The sequence below is a fragment of the Perca flavescens genome, chromosome 3, assembly GCF_004354835.1.
Source record: "Perca flavescens isolate YP-PL-M2 chromosome 3, PFLA_1.0, whole genome shotgun sequence".
Classification (NCBI taxonomy): Eukaryota; Metazoa; Chordata; class Actinopteri; order Perciformes; family Percidae; genus Perca; species Perca flavescens.
Genome location: NC_041333.1, coordinates 8,898,853 through 8,921,555, shown reverse-complemented (window position 1 = coordinate 8,921,555; position 22,703 = coordinate 8,898,853). Strand labels below are relative to the sequence as shown.

Below are 22,703 nucleotides of genomic sequence, written 5' to 3'. Positions count from 1 at the left end.
AAATGACCGAAACCATGAAGGAAAGTGTCTACAAAAAGGGGTTAACCTGGGAGGACAAGAAACTGCATGGCCGACGGGCAGACAACACAAGGGTTAAAAGACACACATCGAAGACATCAGACTGCACTAGTGAGTGCAGCCATTTTTAAATTGATTAGTTTAAATGGAAGGTTTTTAGTCCATGCAAGGGCATAACTTTAGGTTCAACATGGGGGGGGTCCTGCTTGTATTGAAAAAAACGACAAAAACATCGGAAAAATTGTCCTCGAAAAAGGAGAAAAAAAAAAGTCTGATTTCAAGTTCTTTGGTACTCCCATTGTTGTATTGAAATGTCTCTTAAGGAGCTGGCTTCCAGATTGTTTTGGACGACGTTTGTTGTCTGCTTTTTGCTGTGATGTGTAAGTGGATTGATGTTTGATTCTTCTTTTTTTAAGCAAACGTGTTGATGTCTTCTCCTCAGGGAAGTGCTGGACTGTTTGAATAGTGTAAGATGTTGTGAGGTGGGGGAGTGGGGGGGTTGTCTCTTTACATGCATACACACATTCTGATTTGCTCAAGTGAATCATTTAAGCCGGTCGTCAAACATGACTGAATTTCTGTTGAGTCGGCCTACTGAGCAGCTGAGTCATCAACCTAAGGTCACCAATGCACAGGAACTTTCCGGTGTGTATGATCTGGTAAGAATGTATGCCATATCCACAGAGCGAGAAACCACATCCTGGGCCAGACACTGGCCAGCCCACGTTGTATGGAGATCATCTCCCATATGTTGCTGTAAGTCACGTGTCAAACTCAACTCTCAAATCTGGCCCTTCGCAAATTTTGATCTGGCCTGAATATCAATTTTAGGTTCACAATAAAGTTTTGGCCCGCCCGCCTAGTTGTGCTCCAAACCAAAAAGACAGGAACGTGTTTTTCGCAATGTAATTACGCCACACTCAAAGCACATTAGGCAGATTTGATGGCTAAAGAAACCTCTTTGCTGACTTTTTTTTTGTATGGCTTTATGTTGACCAAACTGTAAGTGAGAAGACCATATGAGACGTGCAGTAATACAGTCAAAGATGTTAGACTTTTTTGGTTAAATAAAAGCATGTGAATAAACTACATGTCTGGCCCTTGATGTGAGTCTCATTTCCATTGTGGCCCTTAGTGAAATTGAGTTTGACACCCCTGCTGTTAAGTCATTGAAACGCCAAATGGGAAGAAAACATTTTTGCCAGTGTTGGATTTGAAATTCTTTTCAACAAACTCCACTTCTGGCTCAACAAATTTTGTTTCTGAAGAAGATGAAGACTAGACGTGGTCGTTTCTCCCCGCAGTTGTGGTAACAAGTTATTAGTGATTGTTGTGTTTTTTTAATTTTGGTTTCCAATTAAGTTTTCTTGTACGCAAGGGCATTTCTTAGTCCTTGATATCATTTTGTTGTACCTTGTCTGATTTGTGAGTTATATTTGTAAATATATTAACATGAGCATTAAAGTTTTTTTTATAAAGTCAAACTTCTTGGACTCTGTTGCCTCTGATAAGTCATGCCCAAAATGAAAAAAAAATGTTTAAGCGGTTTCACTTTTCAAATATAAATGAATGATAACATTTGAGTCGAAGGAAGGAAGGAGGAAAAAAATAGACCGCAGTAACTGTGGGAGGCGTTAATAGTATTACCATGGCGACTGTGCTGACGTACAACGTAACCCTCCCACGGTTTATGGTCACTCCTCCTTTTGATGAAAATAGCTTACCATCCCACCCGTAGAAGCCATTGTACTAACGGGGACCGTACTGAGCGCTACAGACGCGAATGCTCTAATTGCGTGTTAAACTGTTGTTGTTTTTTTTATCAGAGTGTTAATGCCCGAGCAGCAGTATAGACTTGAACGGTGAAAATAAAGAGTGTCGTCGAGGAAGGAATACAAGACGTTTGCACAGGCCGAACGACGACTGTATTTTTTTCACCACGGACGTTAACGTTACGCTTGGAGGAATTCAACCGACGTTGCTAGACAGCGGAAGAGGAAAAGCCGGCGCCGAATTCCGTACCAATTTCATATTTCCTCTAGATATTTGTTTTACACTCCGTGCTCGGCTTTTCTCTTAGGTCTGTGCCCTTATTTAGATGGCAAGCTTTCCAGACTCTATAAACCAAAATGATATAGGTAAGTAGAAATGCTAACTTCTCAACGTTCAGTTCTAGCCTGACAAAATGATACATAGCTAGCTAGCTAACGTTAGTCACAGCAAACAGCAGCTAAAAGGGTTAACGTAGTTAAGTAGAGTTGTACGTAACGTTATACCAGCTAACGTTAGCTTAGTTAAATAGTCTTTCAGTACAATAACGTTACACCGTTGTGGGCTGTAGTGAGCATTGTTTACAGCGCAGGCGTTAAGATGCATGTTGTGTGTTGTCTTGTGCTCTGCGTTTTAGCTAACGTAAACATTGCAGCTAGCTAGCTAGCTAGCTCACTTCATGTCTGTAACGTTAACGTTATGCACAGCTAACGTTAGGTCTAATTTAACCGAGAGTGCATTGATTGGTTTACTACAATAACGTTACTACAGTTTGTTTTCACTCGCCTCGCTTATTTATAAGTTAACGTTAACGGTTTAAAATGGATTTTCCTCTGGCTGTTTGAAACCTCAGCTCAGACCCGTCCCTCCCCCATGCACTCACACCCCACTGAGACGGTGCGTGCGTACCCACACGCAGCGCTTTGCATGCCTATATAACCAGAGGCGTCGTTAGGCCTGGGCGTCCCCGGGTACAGCCCCGAATGTTTTATGAATAGCCCCGGATCTCTCGCTTTCACGCTCTCTTATTTTTTATTTTATTTATAAAATTATTTATATATAATATACACATATAAAAAATTATGTGTGTGTGTATATATACATATATTTTTTTTTTTTACAAGTTTTATTTGTATAATAATAAAAAAGCCCCAGAATAGCACGTGGAAATTAAGAAGACAAGTATTTTCCAAGGCATTCGCAGTTCTTCAGTTTTTTTTTTAGTAGAACTAATTTTGTCCAGTTTATTTTTCCGAGGCGAATAGAACGGGCAGCTCCGTGCGGGGTCCGACCATCATGCCGTATTTGTTGCTAGCAACCGTCTGGGGAAAGTTGTGAAAGGTGTAATTTTCGGAGGAATCATTGCCAAATCAGTGTAATACATTGACGCCATCAGTACAACATTTAGGAGCGCAATACTAATGATTTAGTTTGAGGTTCCTTCGACGTGACGTTTCCAGTTTATGGAGCTCTGAAGCAGACCCCTGCGTCGCTTAAGTGTCCACTCTCTCTGTCGCTACCATAGACAGTATATAATGGACCAACAGACCCCGTTGCTCTGGACCATATATGTCAATGCTCTGAACATGAGCAGAAATGTTGCTCAAATACATGTGAAATATTACAGTCCTGGGGTTTATTAATTCATTAAAATCAATTGAGGTGAATAAATTCAGCATAAATTGATGCGAAAAAAGGTATAAATAGGTGCATAAAAATTCACCATAATTCAGGAAATTAAGTGTTTAATGCTCAAGATTTTCTGGGGGAGGATCCTCAGACCCCCCTCATCGTAAGTCAACACACAAATCTGGAAACAAAACCTTGGCCTTTGGGTTGCCAGACCAGTTATGGTTAGGCCAAATTTATGGTACCATCTAACTAACCTCTACAAACTGGGGCAGCTAAAATGAACATGCTATACACATTTTCTAGGCAAGTATGGATCAAAATGTGGATAAGAGTATTTCCCTATTAGTTTAATTCACAGACTGTTTCTCCATTAAAAACCCATATGCATTTCAGTAATTGCTTTATTTTGTTTTTATTACAGAGCATTATTATCCTGCAAAGTTTCCCACCTGCTGGTTTTGTACCAGTGGTTTGGTTAGCACAATTAGCCAATCAGTTACCTGCATCAGTGACAAACCCATTCATGCCTGTGAGCGAATAGGTGACGTTAGGAGGATTGGAATTCTTGTGGGTTGGCCTGAATAAGAAGTGTTAAGTGATCCTATCCATGCAGGTAGCTGAAGTAACAGTGTTGTTGGTTTGTTTTTTCAGGTAAGGCAAAGTTCATCGGTGAACTCCTGGTGCCTGTTGCTCCCTTTGACCAGAAGTCTGGGCGCGAGGCTTGGACAGTAGCTTTTGCACCCAATGGTTCCTACTTTGCTTGGTCTCAGGGGCATCGCATTGTCAGGCTCATTCCCTTGGCAAAATGTCTGAAGAGCTTGTAAGTATCATTTGAAACTTTCACTCAGTTACTACCAGTAACCATGATTAATAAAACATTAACATGCATATATTTTGTACAGTTGTTTAGTCTTTTTTTACCATCTGAAACCCTTCAATTGTAAACAGAATCAGTGTGTGGGAATCCTGTCTAGGCTCTGACTGTTTTAGTATTTTAGTTCAGACTACTTATTTTATGTGTCGTTCATGTAATATTTGAAAATGTATGTATCTACAAAAGGGGGACCCTGCAGAAAAAGTTTGGGAACCACTGGCGTAAGCATAATATTCTCAAATTGTGTAAGCTTGCTTTGTCCACACTTTGTTATATATAATAATAAATAAATAAATAATGTGTATGTATGTATGCGTCAAACATCTTGGGCGATTTGGTTTGCCCGGAAGTCGCGGAATAGACCCTGTCTGTATTGTTTTGAGTTCTTCCTTTAATGTCTTGCAGACTAGGTACGGTAAGTGCATTGCCTGGATAAAAATAATACATTTATTAGATATTGCGCCATTCATAGACAGTCACAAAGTGCTTCACATGATACAATTGGTAAAATAAGACTCAATCATTAAAATGAGCAAGTTAAAAAAAAAAAAAAAAAAAAAAATACCAATGGGATATAAATTTAAAAAGACTTAAACACATAAATATGTTGCTTTTTTGATTAAAAGCAAACCGAACTTGGTTGTTCTTCTTGTTCCTCTTGTTAATACAGTCAAATCTGTAGTTGCAATGCATGAAATCAAGTCATGATATGATGTGCTCACTTAGGGAATAAGTCCCATAGATCTACACTACCGGTCAAAAGTTTGGGGTCACTTTACAGTTACAAATTTCCATTACAGACAGAATACCAGCTGAGATCAGTTGCATTTTTTTTTTAATCAGGGCAGCAGTATTCAGATTACATTATGTGTTTACATAATTGCAAAAGGGTTCTCGACTGTTTTTGAAATTTCATGCTTTTTGGTCTAAATGTCATACCCAAATTAAAAGTGGTTCAGCTCCCATATACTTTGACACTCAGGGGTGTGTCTGATGTCACTGGAAAGGAAACCTTCTCAAGTTCTTGTTTCAAGTGTCAGGGTGATTCTAGGCCTTAGAGACTAGAATGGAGGTTTTTTATTTCTGTCCAAGTCCTACATCTGTAAAATGATTAGAATACACTGCTGTAAACGCATCTGACAGGTGACGTACAACACAGGGCATTAGCCACATGTCTCAGCTTACTACAGAAAGCCAAAAGACTAAAAAAATGGATTTTATATACATTTCTTTCTACAGATATGTCTTTTTTTCATTTTTTTTTTCATTTTAAAAGTGCAAAGAAAAAAGCCAAAAAAAAATACAAAATAAAACACTTCTCAAATACACAAACCACCCACATCAATCACCTTTCCAATGACATCAGGCACACCCCTGAATGTCAAAGTATATGGGAGCTGTACCACTTTTAATTTGGGTATGACGTTTAGAACAAAAAGCATGGAATTCAAGCGTTTCTTCAGCCGCTTCAGCAACAGTTGCGAACCCTTTTGAAGTTAAGTAAACACATAATGTAATCTGAAAACTGCAGCCCTGGTTAAAAAAACGACAACAATGCATCTGATCTCCGCTGGTATTATGTCTGGAATGGAAATTTCTAAGTGACTTTTGACCGGTAGTGTACGTAGATAGTGTTGATGCAAATCTGTGTTAATAGAACAATCTAGCGGTTTGGCCCTCAGTTTGCCTCAGCGCCTAACACAGAAAGCAGAACGAACATAAAGAGGTGCTCCTCAGTGCCAAGGACATGTGGCTTGTATTATCAGCTGCCTTTCTGCAATAACAGGCTCTTTTTCCACTCAATAGTACCTTGTGACTCTCAGAGCCACACTTTAAAAATTACTGTAAACTAAGTGCTTGTTGTTCCGGAACCGCAGGCTGTTGCCATGTTTTTTTTTTCTTTTTCTGCAATGGCAAAAAATCACTAAGCGTCAGAGCTGGCTAGTACCTCTGTTAAAAGACATTTTCCAGGAGCCTGGGTCGGTCCGCCTGAGACACGTCATTGCAAGCAAACTGTGATTGCATTAGTTTCCACTACAGCCTAGCACCAGGGGATAGCCACACTGAGCTATGCTGCGGGGTCCTGCCTGCTAACAGTTTTGATGTGCATCTGTGCTGGAGACTAGATAGAAAGCTCTGTTTTTATATATATATAAAAAAAAAAGTGTGGTTAGCTCTCAGTAGTTTTGTCTCTCGTTAATCTCTTGTTTCTCTCTCTGTTCTCCGTTGCTGTAGTTCTGTGGGCAAAGCTGGAGAGTCCACCAATGCCTCGAGCCCGGGTTGTTTGTCTCGTCAGAACAGCAGCGGAGGCCAGGTAATCCCAGCTGCCGACGAGCCCCGCGAACACACCATCGACTGCGGTGACACCGTCTGGGGCCTGGCCTTTGGCTCCTCGGTGCCGGAGAAGCAGAGCCGCTGTGTTAACATTGAGTGGCACCGCTTCAGGTTCGGTCAGGACCAGTTGCTTCTGGCAACAGGCCTCAACAATGGTCGCATCAAGATCTGGGATGTCTACACTGGTGAGGACACATTTCTGTTAATTAGAAGTGGTTTCCTACTTCAGCTTCATTAGTTGGTAATCTAACTAGGTAATTAGATTAGGAAAAAATCACCAGACACCAGCAGCCCAAACATGCTGTCTGATTACAGCTGAAGATGCAACTAGCAAATACAGTTATAGCCTTCGTGGCGGTCATATATTTACATACACTGCGTGTGTTCCAGTGCATTTTCCATTTTTCAATCAATACAAGAGCAGCCTACTTTGTTGTTTACTGCTGCAATGAAATGCTTGGTTATGTTGTAACCTTGGTGAGTAAAGACTATATATTTTTTTTTTCCAGTCCTATTTCTTAATTGAAGTTTTCTTTAAAATAGTGTGACGTCTCGTCATACCCCTATCAGTAGGTATTTTAAGTAAACTTGACTCAATCTTACCATGTCTTGCTGCAGGAAAACTGTTGCTGAATCTGATGGACCACACTGATGTAGTGCGAGACTTGACCTTTGCTCCTGATGGCAGTATTGTGCTGGTCTCTGCATCCAGAGATAAGACCCTCCGTGTGTGGGACCTTAAAGATGATGGTATGTAGAGCTGTTCTTTTCTTTCCTTAATAATTGTGACCTTCTCTTTCTTTAGTTCAAAGAACAGGGGAAATAGCAGCCCTCTGAATTGTAAGATCAGTTTAGAAAAGTAGGTGAAAGATCCAGGGGCTGTGGCCAGCCTGTAAATGTGGAGACAGCCCAGTTAAAGCCTGGTGTATTGGTAGTCTTTATTTCCTCATGACTGCGCACCAGCAATAGCCGTGGCCGGCGGCGTTATTTTTCCGGGTCGTCTGCCCGTCTGTCGCATTCTTCGCAATGTGATATTTCTTCAACGTCCAATTGGACCCAATGATTAACTGTGACCTCACATAACACATTTTTGGCCATACCTCAACACTAATTATGTCAAAAATGTCACACACGTTTAGAGTTTCCCCTATAATTCTACCGGTCTAGCGGGTCCCCAGCCAGAAAAGGTTTTCCCTATATTCATTCAGCGCCGCACTCCTGTGAGTCCATGAACGAGGCAACTGTCTGTGGTTAGGTCACATCTGTAACAGCAGGACAGTCGAGTGTGTTATCTTAACTGCTAGTCAGTTGACCAGGTCAAGCTAATAAAACATGGTCGGTAGTGGCTACAAACGGCTTGGGTAAGCTTTAAGCCATATTTTCTTTTTAAATAAGTGCTGTTCAGTAAATCCAATTCTTTTAATATAAATTGTTGGCAAAAAGAAAATTTGGATTAAAAAAAAAAGAAACTGAATTTGTTCAGCCTTATCCTTTTTTGTAGTACAGACCACAAGAATGGTATGGTGCTGAAATATTTTTTGTGGGAAACCTCTGCAAATGGTCTTGTGAAGGAACTACTTTTGGTGGACCGTGTACGTTCAAAAGTTGTTTTAGTTGTGCAACAGAAAATTCAGATTGGTCAGATAGTCTAGCTAGCTGTCTGGATTTACCCTGTAGAGATCTGAGGAGCAGATAACTGTAGTCCTCAGAAATCCACCGGAGTTGAGAACGCCAACACAAAGAGAGGAAAGGCAGGCACCGGAACAATCGTGGACGTGGAACGTCGTCGATATAGACTAATTTGTTGGCTATGCTAACAACACTCTCTCCCCGTGTTTTCTTTTTAAATTTTATTTATTTTTTAAGCTTATTTTTTGGGGCTTCTCCGCCTTTAATGGACAGGTGACAAAGGGGAGAGAGAGGGGGAAGACATGCAGGAAATCGTCACAGGTCGGAGTCGAACCCTGGACCTCTGTGTCGAGGCATAAACCTCATACAAACCTAAATATAAGTGCGCCTGCTCTCACTGACCCAACCTGGCCACTCTCCGTGTGTTTTTTTTTTTGTCTTCCTTAACTCTATATTGTCTGGCGTCAAATAAAGGTACTAAAAATGCCATAATGCGATTTATGTTTGCCGTTTAGGTAACATGGTGAAGGTTCTGCGGGGGCATCAGAACTGGGTGTACTGCAGCGCCTTCTCCCCTGACTCGTCCATCCTGTGCTCGGTCGGCGCAGGCAAAGCAGTACGTACACAAGTTCCTTTTTACTTCTTTTCATGGGATTGCTAGCTAAACTTTGTTCAATTGCTTGTGACCAGTTATGCTCAATCAACTTACAATTGAAAACCCATCTGCCCTGCCCTCCAAGTTCCACCTTAGAACAAACTGTGCTCAGTGTCCTGATAAGTTGTGCCTCCTGCTTCTAGATTCTGTTTGGTTTTGTTGGCAGTGGAAAAGAACAGGCTTTTGGTGTTCTGAAGTGTGCATGCAGAGTAGACAACTGTTTTATTATTGTTATATAGCTGGAGTCCTCTTGTTTTATTATATAGTTCAGATACCTCCTAAAAGTATTTTATGTTGAAGTGGGGGTGACCAAATTAAATCTTTTAAACGTACAATATGTAATTTTCTGCCGCTAGGTCTCTCAATCAAAACAATGGATGTAAACACGGACTTTTGATGACGTCGTGAAGTGGCATTATGGGAGTTTTTAGTTTTCATTGTTGAACACAATTGCCAATTTAAAATACATCTTTTCACGGATGGGTTTATCCATTACAGTTTTATCCTCATTACATTTATTCATGTCATTCTGATAAAATAGCTGCAGTTTCCCCCACAGAATTACGTTTTCTTGATTCGATTGTGGTTGGTAGCTAGCTAGCTAACGTAATCGTGGGTTAGCCCAGTGTTTAACGTTAACTTTACCTTGATCAAAACAATTATACTTAAAATAAGTTGATGAACGTGTTGGACAATGTTGTAACCTTATAACATTAACATTCCCCACCGAGCGTTAGCATCAGCTAACACTAACGTTACTTGTCAACGTAGCACATAACGTTAAGCTGGATCAATCGATATTGAAATGTATCAATAAATAAGATCTCTGCTGTACCACTGTGTTGTAAGTGGCATGTAATCAATGACAAAATGATGCTGTGTGGGGCGGCCTCTGGCTCACCCAGTAAGGGCGTGTGCCCCATGTTGGCGGACTCCTGCAGCGGTGCGGGATCCAATCCGACCCGCTGCCCTTTGCAAAAATCTTGTGTGGCAGAAAGCAAGCTGTATCACGGTTACTGAGAGTTATTCTTTCTGTGACATTGTAGGATTTACAATTACTCTCGAACGTATCATCTGGCTGCCCGTGTTTTGATGGAAGTTAGAGTAACTAGGGGGGTCAAAGGTTTTATGACGCCACCAACAGGCGACTAAATCAAACGTCCTGTGTCATTAAAATAAAATAACTGATTTTTCTGGGTTTGAACGTTTTGGAAACATTTGGGATAGTGTAAGTACACAACTCAACAAAATAACATAGTTGTTTTTAGACATTTTAATGCAGAAATGTTACATATTGTACCTTTAATCATTACAGCAGGGGAATTTTTTTTAAGTGACTCAATCACTGAAACAATTCTGACCTCATGTAAATCTTGTATATTTATCAAATGTCAGATTTATAAAAAAAAAAACATTTCCTTTCTTTTATGTCATGTTGAATTGACGTCCCAAATTTCTGCAACGCTTCCAGCAGACATGTTTCCGGATATTCATTCCATAAACTGGCCACAGTTAGGTCACCTTATCTACAATGTTGCAGCTCTAGATCAATCTGAACATGGTTATAATGGTAAACATGGTGGTATCTTTGTTAGGCTGTGTGTGTGTCCCTACAGTGTGTGTCTTGCTCTCCCTGTCACAGGTGGTGGCAGAGCTCAGTGTGTGATTGGTTTTGAAGGGAGCGCCGCGCTGACATTTTGAGCAGCCGGTGTAAACCAGGGACGCACAGTGCACAATGCCCAAAGGCCTGGCCAGGGGCAGCCTGGCGCCGATCTGTACGTAGGTGCTGCTCCGTGTCTGTCTACCTCTGCTGTTGCAGTTCCTATTCATTTTAATTTCAGTTTAAAACTGTCAAAGTGGTTATTAAATACTCCCTCTATCCCCCCCACTCACCCCCCACCTATCTCCCAAACCCACTCCTCCCACCCCACCCACCCCCCATCCTTGAATAGCTTTGTCCACTGTCTGCACACACTAGCTTTTCTTTTGTTAATAGGATTTCTCTCACTGACAGTATAAATGTTTCTGTAGTAGCACACAGTGTAGCATTGGAATGCTGCTAATGGCAGAACATGGAAAACAATTCAGCCAGCCACAACAGTTAAACAAACAACCTGCCCTCTCCCTTTACTGTCCAACCCCCGTTGTAATGGAATTATTGTGCAGGTTTCAGACTAGTTTTAGGTTTTAAATGGAAATATGTTTTGTGCCTTTGCAGAGCACTTATATCCTACAAATTTCAGCTGTTGCCTTAAATCTTACAAAAGAACAAACCTGTTGTTGAGCAAAACCAATTGGCCAGTTATGTGGCAACTTGTTCCATCTGCAGTTCTCCTGTGTCTACTTCTGCTTTAAATAAAGCATGTGAGTGTTATTACTGTTGGTAGCAACAGTACCGCTGTTGGCAACAACAGTGGAACCGCAATAAATTATCCTGCTTTTCATCCACATTTCTCCATCAGCAAACAAATGTGGTGGGACTTCTTGTAAATAGCTGGGTCTCTATAAATTATAGTGTGGTCTAAACCTGCTATAGTGTGTCCTGAGGTAACTTCTGATATGCCACTATAAATAAAATTGAAATATAAAAACTGCTTCCAATCCAAGAACAACCTGAACCATTAATCTGCATGTGACTGTTTATTTTAATTTAGATCATTAACTGCATTTGTTCAGCGTTTGATTGTTAAAAATGCTAAATGCTTTTAAGTGCTGCAAAGAGGTGCAGAAGTTCTAAAACTGGAGCAAAACTGGATATTATTCTGACTCTGTGTGTGTGTGTGTGTTGCCAGAGGTATCAACCCTTTGGCCATAAAATATTCTTTTCTCTTGCAGTATCTGTCTCTCTTCGTAGGCTTCTGCCGGAGGTGGGAGCCTATTGTAAACACAGTGAACTAAAACCCTGACAGGGGAAACCAGTGGCGTAACTTTGTGTTACCTTAAGTTACTATTTGTTTTTATTTTCTCTTTTTGTGTAGACCTCCTTTTGTTAAAATAATAGAAGTTTTAGTTTAGTATATTTAATGTACTAAAAGATGTATACATTTAAATTATGATTTTGTAGTTTAATACTATTATAAAGATGTTCATTATAATAGCCAATGTAGGTTTAGTGTTGCATTTTGACATAGCCTTGCTGCTTGTGTAGCATGTTCTCTTTTGTTTGTACAGCCTGGTTAAAGGTTACAAAGCATAACAATGACACTGAGCATAATTTGAGGATAATTCTGTTTTTTAATTCCTGTTTCTTAATTTAATTCAAAAATCTTTACATGCATATAGTAATGATAATTGTAAAATAGCACATCTATACTCCGTCCCAACAAAATTCCATGGGCTATAACAGTCCTCCCTTCATGTTGCAGGTGTTCCTATGGAACATGGATAAGTACACGGTGATGGGAAAGCTGGAGGGGCACCACAATGATGTGGTGTCTTGTGAGTTTTCACCAGATGGGGCGCTATTGGCCACCGCCTCTTATGACACCCGGGTCATCGTGTGGGACCACCACAAGGGCACCATTCTGCTGGAGCTGGGGTATGAAAATAAATATGCGGGCTGTTTTGCTGCTGCAATGTCTTATTAATAACCGCACAGGCCATGGTGGAGTATTTTAGGAAAAAAATCCTAACTTAAAGGTCCAGTGTGTAACGTGTTTAGTTGTTTATCAAAATCTGTGTTGCCCATTCACCAACTTGTCCTTTTTCATGAATATTTACCACCACCGTCAATTCCAAGTATTCTTTTTGGCTTGAAATTTTACATTAGCATTTGCATGAACTGTCACATGATAAACTCACAGGTGCTGCTAATGCTGCTAATGGGTATCGTAGCTTCCCGGCCCCGGCAAGTTTGAAGAAGTAAACGTGGAGGACCACACGTATTCAAAATCCAAATTTCAGCAACGGGAGTCTTCTTCTTCGCCCAGAAAAAGAAAAAGGATATTGAAAAGAGCAAGAGACGGGCTTTTTGAAGCGTGAAGGCTACCGTAGCTGTAATACATTGAAAATGCGTGGTGCGAGAGAGTTGAAAGCGATATATGATCTCAACGCTAGATGGGAGAAATTCCTACACATTGGACCTTTTTAAGATCACTTACTATCTTTTTCTAGAGCTTTCATGCCTCAGGGTCTTCCTCAGTGGATAGAGTGTGTAGTTGTCATGCCATCTTTCCATCCGTTGAAGACCCTGAGATGTGGAACACAAACCATGGAAAAACAAGTTTACTTTCATGCTTGAGTATTGTTTATTTGTATAACTATGTTGGGCCAGTTTGCTCTTTGAACTGAGCCTGTGTAACTTTTATCTAACAGTGGTGCGTGCGGGCAGTCAAAAGTTATACATTTATAATTGTAAATGGTAGAGGGGCCTCACCATTTTGAAACGGTGAACTTTAACTTTTAACCTGAAAACGTTGCTGTGATGCTGATGCTTGTTATTAAGCTCCTGCTTTGAACTTTCTCCAGCCATCTCTTCCCTCCTCCATCACCCATTTTTGCTGGAGGGGCAAATGACCGCTGGGTTCGCTCTGTGAGCTTCTGCCCTGACGGCCGCCACATTGCCAGCATCACTGATGACAGGTATGTCAATGAATTACATTGGAGTTTAAGTTATATGTCTGTTCTTAAATTGCCTCCTTTTTTTTTTTTTTTTTTTTTTTTTTTTTTTATAAAACTTCTATCCCATTGTCCACTTTTGTGTTTTTACTTGGTTTAGTGTTGGGTCTCTGGGTTGTGATCTTTTTAAAATGAAAATAGTTAACCTGTTAACTACAGTATAAACCCTAAGAAACCATTATCAAATAAGATTGACAGGGCTTGACATTAACTTTTTGAGGCACTTGTCCTTTGGACAAGTACATTTACGTTTCACTTGTCCATGAACAAAAGTCACTTGTCCGGGTAAAGATTCATCATTTTATAACTTTTTTTGTGTTTTGCTAATGTAGAATTTGAAGAAACCATTGAAAGCATCCAAACACTATCAACATTAATACAATTCAGTTTAAACAGTAGAAACAAATGTGTCCCAAGAACAGATTTCCCCTTTAACAAGAAAAAAGGATCTCCAGACTCGTACTACAAAGTTATACTTTGCACGCCGGTGTGCAGAAGTTAATATATTGAGATTCTAAGTGAATATTTTAAAGTTTCTCATTACTTTCAGATTCCTAGTCAATATTCTAAGTTACTATGTCTATATTTTGAGATATTGAGTCAATATATTGAGATTGTAAGTCAATATTTTGAATGTTCTCATTGCTTTGAGATTCTTAGTCAATATTCTGAGTTACTAAGTCAATATATTGAGATACTGAACCAATATGTTGAGTTACTAAGTCAATATATTACGATACTAAGCCAATATATTGAGATTAAGTCAATATTTTATAGTTTCTCATTACTTTGATATTCTTTGTTTATATTCTGAGATACTGAGTCAATATATTGAGATACTAATTCAATATTTTGACCAGAAGTAGTGGTGAATAATTTTGTAGACATAACAATGGATTTTGCCACTAAATGTTGGTGTCAGTGTGTTTTTTTTCTTTTTTTTTTTCTACAATTTCACTTACCAAGGGATCCTTTAAAAAGGTGTAGCTACTTTACAGTTGATTATTACCTGATATTTAATCCGCTACAAACGAGTAGCGGAGCAGCAGTTACGAGGCAGAGAGCCAGCCGTCAAGAGTCAAATTAACTTCATGCTTCATCCGCACAAAGCACACTTCTATCGCCACGAGTGACCGCTTTATTCGGCTCGTTTTCTGTGAACGATGTGGGGACGGGGTAACGTTAAAGCGTAGATAGCATGCTAACGTTAGCTAACTAACACCGGCTGCCTGGCTTGCTGGTTCCGCGGTGCTTTCTTGCTGTATCGCTTACAGAGAAGGAGCTGAACAGTGGGCTGGGTCTAACGTCAGCGGTCCGCTCTCCCGCTGCTGCTGGGTCTAACGTTAGTTAATGTATTTGTTTCAAATCGGTAAAGTAAAATCTGTAACATAAACGGAATGAGTGGCACATAATAACGTATATATTGCTTCATCCACACAAAGCACATTGCTATCGCCACGAGTGACTTCTGTTTTCAGCTGGTTTTCTGTGAACGATGTGGCGAGGAGGTAACGTTAAGGTGGAGTTAGCAAGCTAACACCGGCTAGCTCGCCGTGCTTTCATGCTGCTTCGCTTTCGGAGAATGCGCTGAACAGCGGGCTGGGTCTAACGTTAGCGGCCCGCCGACCCGCTGCCCCGGATTGTGGGGTAAAATATGTATTTGTTTCAATTCTGTAACATTGACGAAATGAGTGGCGTTTTGTTTGAGTTTTAACTTGTCCAGTGGGGCAAGTAAATTTCTCTTCCACTTGTCCTACAAAAAATCCACTTGTCCCGGACAAGCGGACAAGCCTTAATGTCGAGCCCTATATAAACAACCTATATACTGTATATATTTCCTGTTCTGGGATGTTGTCTCCCAGGGTGTCTATTCTAGGAGGTTAGATGGATCAACATGAACATTTCAGCAGTAGATTAACAAGCTCACAGTTTGCAGAACATATTTCAGTACGAGCCTTGACAAACCCACGTTTAGCTGTCTGCCTCTAAAGTACTTTTCCGATGCTTCTTTGTATACACGGGCTGATATTTCAACGGCATAGCACAGCAGAAAAGCGCCACTGTTTGCTGCGGTTTGTTTTTAAATCTTGCAGGGAGTCATGAGTCTTAGTGGGACTTTAGAGCACAGAGCTACTGTATGCTGCTCTGTCACAAGGTAGCTATTAATCACTCTGACCGCTGGCTGGAGGAGGGCTGAATAGTTGGCAGAGAATATGTGGAGAAGAGAGGCAGGAAGAAGCTCCGCATAATGGCGGTTGGGGGAGGGGGGGGAAGCAAACCCATTGAGCCCTCTCACTGAAGGCTCAAAGTATTTCAGGGAAAACACTGCCAGTCATGTTTTCTTTTGCTCTCTCTCTCTTGCTCTTGATAGCCATCTATTAGAGCTAGATCCATTTGATAGCCTCATTTTTATGAGTAATATTCATACTGGTTTAAATAAACAATGTGATAGTATTTCACATCTTTGCTGAGCAAGAGTTTTGGGTGAAAAGCATAACGGGCCTGTCCCATATGCCCCCTCTCCCACGCCGGTTGAGTTCAGCGACTGAAGCAAATAAACATTCAGACTATTAATTGCAGTTTTACGGTAGTCCATTTTGGATTCTGACAGCAGTGTCCTTGTGCGGTTTTTCTGTCCACTCAGGCTGGTTCGTTTCTGGAGCATCGAGGAAAGGGCTCCTCAGGCCATCGCCTCTCTGTCCAACGGCCTCTGCTGTGCCTTTTCCGCTGAAGGGAGTGTCCTTGCTGCTGGGTAAGGCCTTAGCACATGTACCGACACGCACACCAATCATGTCATATTTCCTCAGTCACACCTCATTGACTTCTGCCTTCCAACCAGAGGTCTGTTACATAAAGCGCGCTAAGAGAAGCGGAGATCAAAGTCCAACACCTGACTTCAGTCAGGGCTAAAGCGGTTCAATAAAGGTCAATTCAAGCTCACACTAGGGCTGTCAACGAATATTCTAAATTCGAATATATATTCGAATAGTTTTAAAAAAACGAATTTCGAAGGTGAAAATTAATATTCGAATAAAAAAAAAAAAGAAAGTGGGAAAAAAAAAAAATGTAGCAGAGGCTGTCTGGCTGTCTGCTTTGCTAGCGCGACTGAAAGCCGTTACATACTGGATGCAGCCCAGCTGGCGCATACAAATGTGACATCATGAGATCGCCGTGACTATTTATACCTGCGCTGGTGGTCGCGACACTAGCTGCAGTCTTCTCCTGAACAGCGGTGGCGCTAATGAGCAAAGGCTACTGACGTTGCTCTTTCTACGGACTAGAAGAAAAAGGTAAACAACGGCAGAAGTGGCAGCAGCATTGCCGTCAATGGTTCGATTTGATTCAATGACCTACTTCGTCGGATCAAACCTCACAAAGCAAGATTGTAAATGTCTATCCAAAATTCATTAAAAGAACAGCCACTGAACACATCTGAGTTTACTTGTTGGACAGTGTTATAATGTAGGCTATTTACCAATAAATTAACCAATACCTTTTTAAACATGGTTTCCTGTTGGGAAAAGTAGAGGACAGAGGAATATGGATTTAGCTACTACATTTCTGGTAAATATAATAAAAATAAATAAAAAAACAATCTAATTATGCAGCTATTATGATTCTATTTGGGTCATTTAGAGACTTATTTTATGTAGCATAACCCGTTTTAGCACTGCAAAAGTCAATCCTTTAGTTGTCAACTATTAAATAAATATTTACAACTATTTTTGAGTCTTTTTTTCAGTAAACTGAATATCTTGCTGTGGTCATCTTGGGAAACCCTGATCCACAATTTTAGACATTTTAGAGAGCAAACAACTAATCCATCAATCCAGAAAATGTTCAACAATGAAAATAATCGTTAGTTGCAGCCCTATGTTAGCATTTATCATTGTAGAATTTATTCACTTAATTTATTAAGTGAATACAGGAATTTATATAACCCTAAATGCATGTAGTGGATTGTCTGCGCTCCAGTGGTTAATAAAGTCAAATAATATAGCAGCATGTGGCCAGGTTGGGTCAGTTGGTAGAGCAGGCGCACATATACTGAGAGGCTTATGCCCCGACGCAGAGGTCCAGGGTTAGAGTCCGACCTGTGACAATTTCCTGCGTTCCCTCTCTCTCTCCCCTTTCTCACCTAGCTGTCCTATCCATTAAAGGCGGAAATAGTCCAAAAAAAAAAACTTACAAAAACATTTTATAATAATATAAAATGGTCCTGTGATTAATTCCGAGTTCTTCCACCCCCCAGTTTGATTAATCGCTGCTGTTCCTTTCCATTGCAGGACTCGTGACGGCGGTGTGCACTTCTGGGAGTGTCCCCGCAGCGTTGGCAGTCTGCAGCACATGAGCAGGATGTCTCTCCGCCGGGTGATGAGCACCCAGCAGGTGGAGGCCCTGGCCATCCCCACGCCGCTCCGCGACTACCTGACCTACAAAGTCATCTAACCCACAGAGCCAACTGTTCCCGTCGCAGCATCATCTGGCTGAAAAAAAACAAACAATGAATTATTTTCTGAAAAATAAATCCCTTTTACACAGACCTTTTGTTGAACAAACAAAATCAACCGGGAAAGGAGGAACAGTTACGTCTTCCTACTACAAAAAAACAAACAGAGCCACCTGGGCTCAAACCCCCCACCACCTCCACTCATAGCAGGATATTCTGTTGCTTTTGTAAATATTTATTTTTGTAAGTACTTTAGTGAATGAGCGTGCTCTACACCTGTAGGGTCAGGTTATTTCGGGGGCGGGGGGGACCGTCCCCTCCGTCACATCAGTGTGGAACCTGTAAGTGTTCAGGCCTCTTCCAGCTGGCTCCAGCTCTCCACCAGGTTCAGTAAACCCTTCATCTTTTCTTCTGACTTTGAAATGGCTGTTGCCCTTAATGGGAGAAGCTTTGGCAGCGTTGCTTGCCCTTAATGTCAGGGCTTCTGTTTGGAAGTGGTTGAAAAACGACATGAGAGCCGTTATTGTTCTTCTCTTAGCTTTGAACATTTCTCTGAAACAGTATTCACACAGTCGTGGCACACTCACAGTATTTATTTTTTTTTATTCCTATACAGAGACAACATTTTCCGTTGAGTGATCCAACACAGTGTGTTAGCTAGTTTAATTTAATTTCTGCTGTTTGGTCACACCAGACCGAATCGGGCACAGTGAGAGTGCTCCGTTAGAAGTGGCACCAGAAGCTAGCTATCAAACTAGCTCCTTCAGTCCTGAGCCAGAGTGAGAAATGGTTCAGGCAGATATTTTGGCACATTTTTGGGTCATTGCAGATATGTTTGTATTGCTGTAAATGTCAGCTGGTAAATAACGAGAAATGTTAAGTACAGAAATGGCAAAGATTTTTTGGGAAACAGTGTTCAAAATTCTTGGATTATTTTTTTTTAACTCAAATATCAATATCTGTATTGGCCTCAAACATCCTGTATTGGTCAGGGGAACCGATGTGTTTGATTGGTTTCCCGTAGATCACCAGAACACGGGCTAAAATGATCTCCATCACAGTATGACTGCTTTCAGACATCTACACCTTGTGAACTTTCGACTGACAGAAACCGGTTGGAGTTGGTTGACCGTTCAAATTTCTCACGTCAAAGTTCAGCATCACAACATTGCTATTGATTAAATTAGTTAAATTAGGTGCAATGTATTTTGCCGTTTATAAATACATGCGTTACTAGACCCTTAAGAGACCCGGTGGCAGGAAATGAGATTAGTAGTGGAGGTAAACAATGCAGGCTCCAAATTGTCTAAAATCACCTTTGCAAAGTATTTGAGGACTGAATGAGTTCAACGCATCCGTCGGGCCACACGGATACACACGGTGTGGTGTGGTGAGAAACGCTGAATGTAAACTCATTCAGGGGTAAAACAGCCACTGATATGTGCTACCAGCCAAACTACACTAGCTCAGTCTCGGTAAATTGCAAACCAACAATTTATCCAACCCTGACTTGATGCCGGTGTAGCCCACCCACAAATGTCTAACTGGTGACACAAAGGGCATGTGTGTGTGGTACAAGTACAAAGCCTTGAGACCGGTGTTTGATGGTTTCACACTAAAGCAAAGCACCTCTCCTGCTGTACGCAGACAAACCTGTACACAGTTCCATGAGATATGTATGTGTATATATTCATTTGTATCATGTCTATAAACAATTGTTGAGCTTTTTTTTTCCAGTTTGTCATTTATACCCAGTTCTTCTGTTGAACATGTGTGTTTTTTTTTTTTTTTTTTTTGATCTCCGTTAAATGTGAAAATGTCTGCCAATAGGCTAACTACACTTTTTACTGCTAAAGCCCTGAAAGACGAGGTGTGTTACAATTACATTTACAGGTCAGCTTCAGACTGGAAGTGTCACTGGCCTGTCACTACTTTTTGCAGCATGTAGGAATGCCAGTAAGGGATTCCAAAAACCCTGAAAGTAGTCAAAAGCTGCCAGCCTTGGGCCAGCTGCTGTTAAAATGTTCCCTCTTGATAGAAATGTATACACGTAATGGTCCACATTGACCCTTTAACATTCTTAGAATCTTGTGTTCCTTGAACATCCATTTTCATTGTGTGTCAGTGATATGAGATGTAAAGAACGGAAAGTGAACTTTTAGTGTTTTTTTTGTTTTTAGTGTCTCTGTAGGAAGAGGGGCGCAGAACCGCTGTCAATCATCCTTGGCAATACGTTTTCTGACAGTCAGTGCTAATGCCAAAGCTTTTCCTTTTCAGATCATTCATAATTTTCTGCTGAGATGTGGAGCTTGTCTCATGAATGGGCTGCAGTGCTTAGTTCTCTATACAGAACCTTAATGGATTTGCATTACATGTTTGTATACCTGTTACCATTATGATTGGAAAAAAACAGGCTTGCCTCAGTGAGATGCAGTTTAAAGCGGTTGAATACATCAAACATGTATATGAATGTATGATGTTCATTTTCTTTTTCTTTTTTTTTGTTTATTTGTCCCTTTCAATAAAGGCTTTTTGACAAAATAAGTTATTTTGTGTTATGGAGAAACACTTGAAGACTTGAAACCAGGTTTTCAGGTGCTTTATGTCTTTGGGTGTTTTTAATGCGCATGTGACCACAAGAGGAACAGGAATTCATCAAAACAACAAAACCTAGCCCCTGCCAAAAACGAAGGCTCGTGGCATACGGTCTCACAGCTTAATATGCAGGGTAGCCGAGGGGAGGGACTGTGGTGGAGGATGTTATTGGCTTTCTGACAATTCAATTTTATTTATAGTATCAAATCATAACAAGAGTTATTGCAAGACACTTTACAGAAAGTAGGTTTAGACCACACTATAATTTACAAAGACCCAACAATTCCAGTAATTTCCCCCAAGAGCAAGCATTTAGTGCGACAGTGGCAGGGCGAGAAAACATAAGGACTCTGAGGAATAAGCTCCCCAGAGTTTATAGGCTGATAGGGTTGTGTTGATAGTGAGAAGAGTCTTTATTGTGCGAAGCTGGGGTTACTGATTGTTCTATGTCCTGCCATTAGTAGTTGCCACACACACACAATCACATGTGATCAGGTTTATTATTGGCATCAGGGATGAGGACACCTACTGAAGCAGGGTCACTACAGGTCAAAGAGCTCAACTTCTGTCTGGGTAGAGGAAACTTTTCATCAACTGAGTACTAAACCAGCTTCTAAAAGGCATATCTGTTTCTTGAAAGGCTAGTTTAACAGGCTGCTAGCACAAACAAAAGGCTTACTGACATGTAAAAGGGCCAGTTTCTCAAAAGGTTGTGGTTTGTTGAGCTCAAAAGAGTCGTGAAAAACTAAACTGCAACACGACACGACAGTGCTTCTCACGATAACTCACGGATGAACAGGTTTGTGTTGACTAAGGGCTGACAAGCTGATGATACGTGCACAATGTGAGACTAATGCAAATATGATGAAAATGTAATAACACAACCCCCCAAAATGGTAAAAGTAGATAAAAAAACAATAAAATAGAGATGGTCCATTACCATTGTTTTCCTTCCCGAGGACAATAGTTATTTGAAATCCTTCAGTAAAAGTTAACAGTAACAAGTATTATCAGTACAAGTAGTTGTGCAGTGAAATGTCGCCTGTGTCCCCATTTCACTGCACTTTGATACATTGTTATGTACTGTACAGAATGACAATATTGGATTGTTAGTACTGATGCAACAGTGTGTAAGCTGTACAGCTGAGATGGAGCTGCTTTATTGACTTTAGAACCAGTTGGCCTTTACTCCAGTGGTTCCCAACCCTCTCTACATATGTCACAAGAGACATCTGGGTGGTTGTCAGATGATTATGGTGTAGGAAAGTCAAGAAAACAAACAGATTTGTATCCATTTTCAGACTTTTCTCTAACTTTGTTTTGCTATGAAATATTGGACACTTATACTACACTTTTTGTTTTTTAAAGGTCCTATGACATGCTGCTGTTTGGATGCTTTTATATAGGCCTTAGTGGTCCCCTAATACTGTATCTGAAGTCTCTTTTATATAGGCCTTAGTGGTCCCCTAATACTGTATCTGAAGTCTCTTTTATATAGACCTTAGTGGTCCCCTAATAATGTATCTGAAGTCTCTTTTATATAGACCTTAGTGGTCCCCTAATACTGTATCTGAAGTCTCTTTTATATAGACCTTAGTGGTCCTCTAATACTGTATCTGAAGTCTCTTTTATATAGACCTTAGTGGTCCCCTAATACTGTATCTGAAGTCTCTTTTATATAGACCTTAGTGGTCCTCTAATACTGTATCTGAAGTCTCTTTTATATAGACCTTAGTGGTCCCCTAATACTGTATCTGAAGTCTCTTTTATATAGGCCTTAGTGGTCCCCTAATACTGTATCTGAAGTCTCTTTTATATAGACCTTAGTGGTCCCCTAATACTGTATCTGAAGTCTCTTTTATATAGACCTCAGTGGTCCCCTAATACTGTATCTGAAGTCTCTTTTATATAGACCTTAGTGGTCCCCTAATACTGTATCTGAAGTTTCTTTTATATAGGCCTTAGTGGTCCCCTAATACTGTATCTGAAGTCTCTTTTATATAGACCTTAGTGGTCCCCTAATACTGTATCTGAAGTCTCTTTTATATAGACCTCAGTGGTCCCCTAATACTGTATCTGAAGTCTCTTTTATATAGACCTTAGTGGTCCCCTAATACTGTATCTGAAGT

General features: G+C 40.5%; 1 protein-coding gene across 1 annotated transcript; it reads left to right on the top strand.

Moving 5' to 3' along the window:
* The first annotated feature begins 1,729 nt into the window (after positions 1-1,729).
* wsb1 (WD repeat and SOCS box containing 1) lies at positions 1,730-20,523 on the top strand. Its single transcript, XM_028572490.1, has 9 exons — positions 1,730-2,156; positions 4,072-4,240; positions 6,530-6,813; positions 7,247-7,378; positions 8,773-8,873; positions 12,278-12,450; positions 13,380-13,493; positions 16,174-16,281; positions 17,816-20,523. The coding sequence occupies exons 1-9, from the start codon at positions 2,117-2,119 to the stop codon at positions 17,976-17,978; spliced, it is 1,284 nt and encodes a 427-aa protein (XP_028428291.1). The 5' UTR covers positions 1,730-2,116; the 3' UTR covers positions 17,979-20,523.
* The last annotated feature ends 2,180 nt before the right edge of the window (positions 20,524-22,703 follow it).

What these genes read in the sequence shown, in the direction of transcription:
- wsb1 (XM_028572490.1), top strand. Translation starts at nt 2,117, where the DNA reads ATGGCAAGCTTTCCAGACTCTATAAACCAAAATGATATAG. An exon ending in TATAAACCAAAATGATATAG is followed by an intron (nt 2,157 to 4,071) that starts GTAAGTAGAAAT and finishes TTGTTTTTTCAG; the next exon opens with GTAAGGCAAAGTTCATCGGT. An exon ending in GGGAGTGTCCTTGCTGCTGG is followed by an intron (nt 16,282 to 17,815) that starts GTAAGGCCTTAG and finishes TTTCCATTGCAG; the next exon opens with GACTCGTGACGGCGGTGTGC.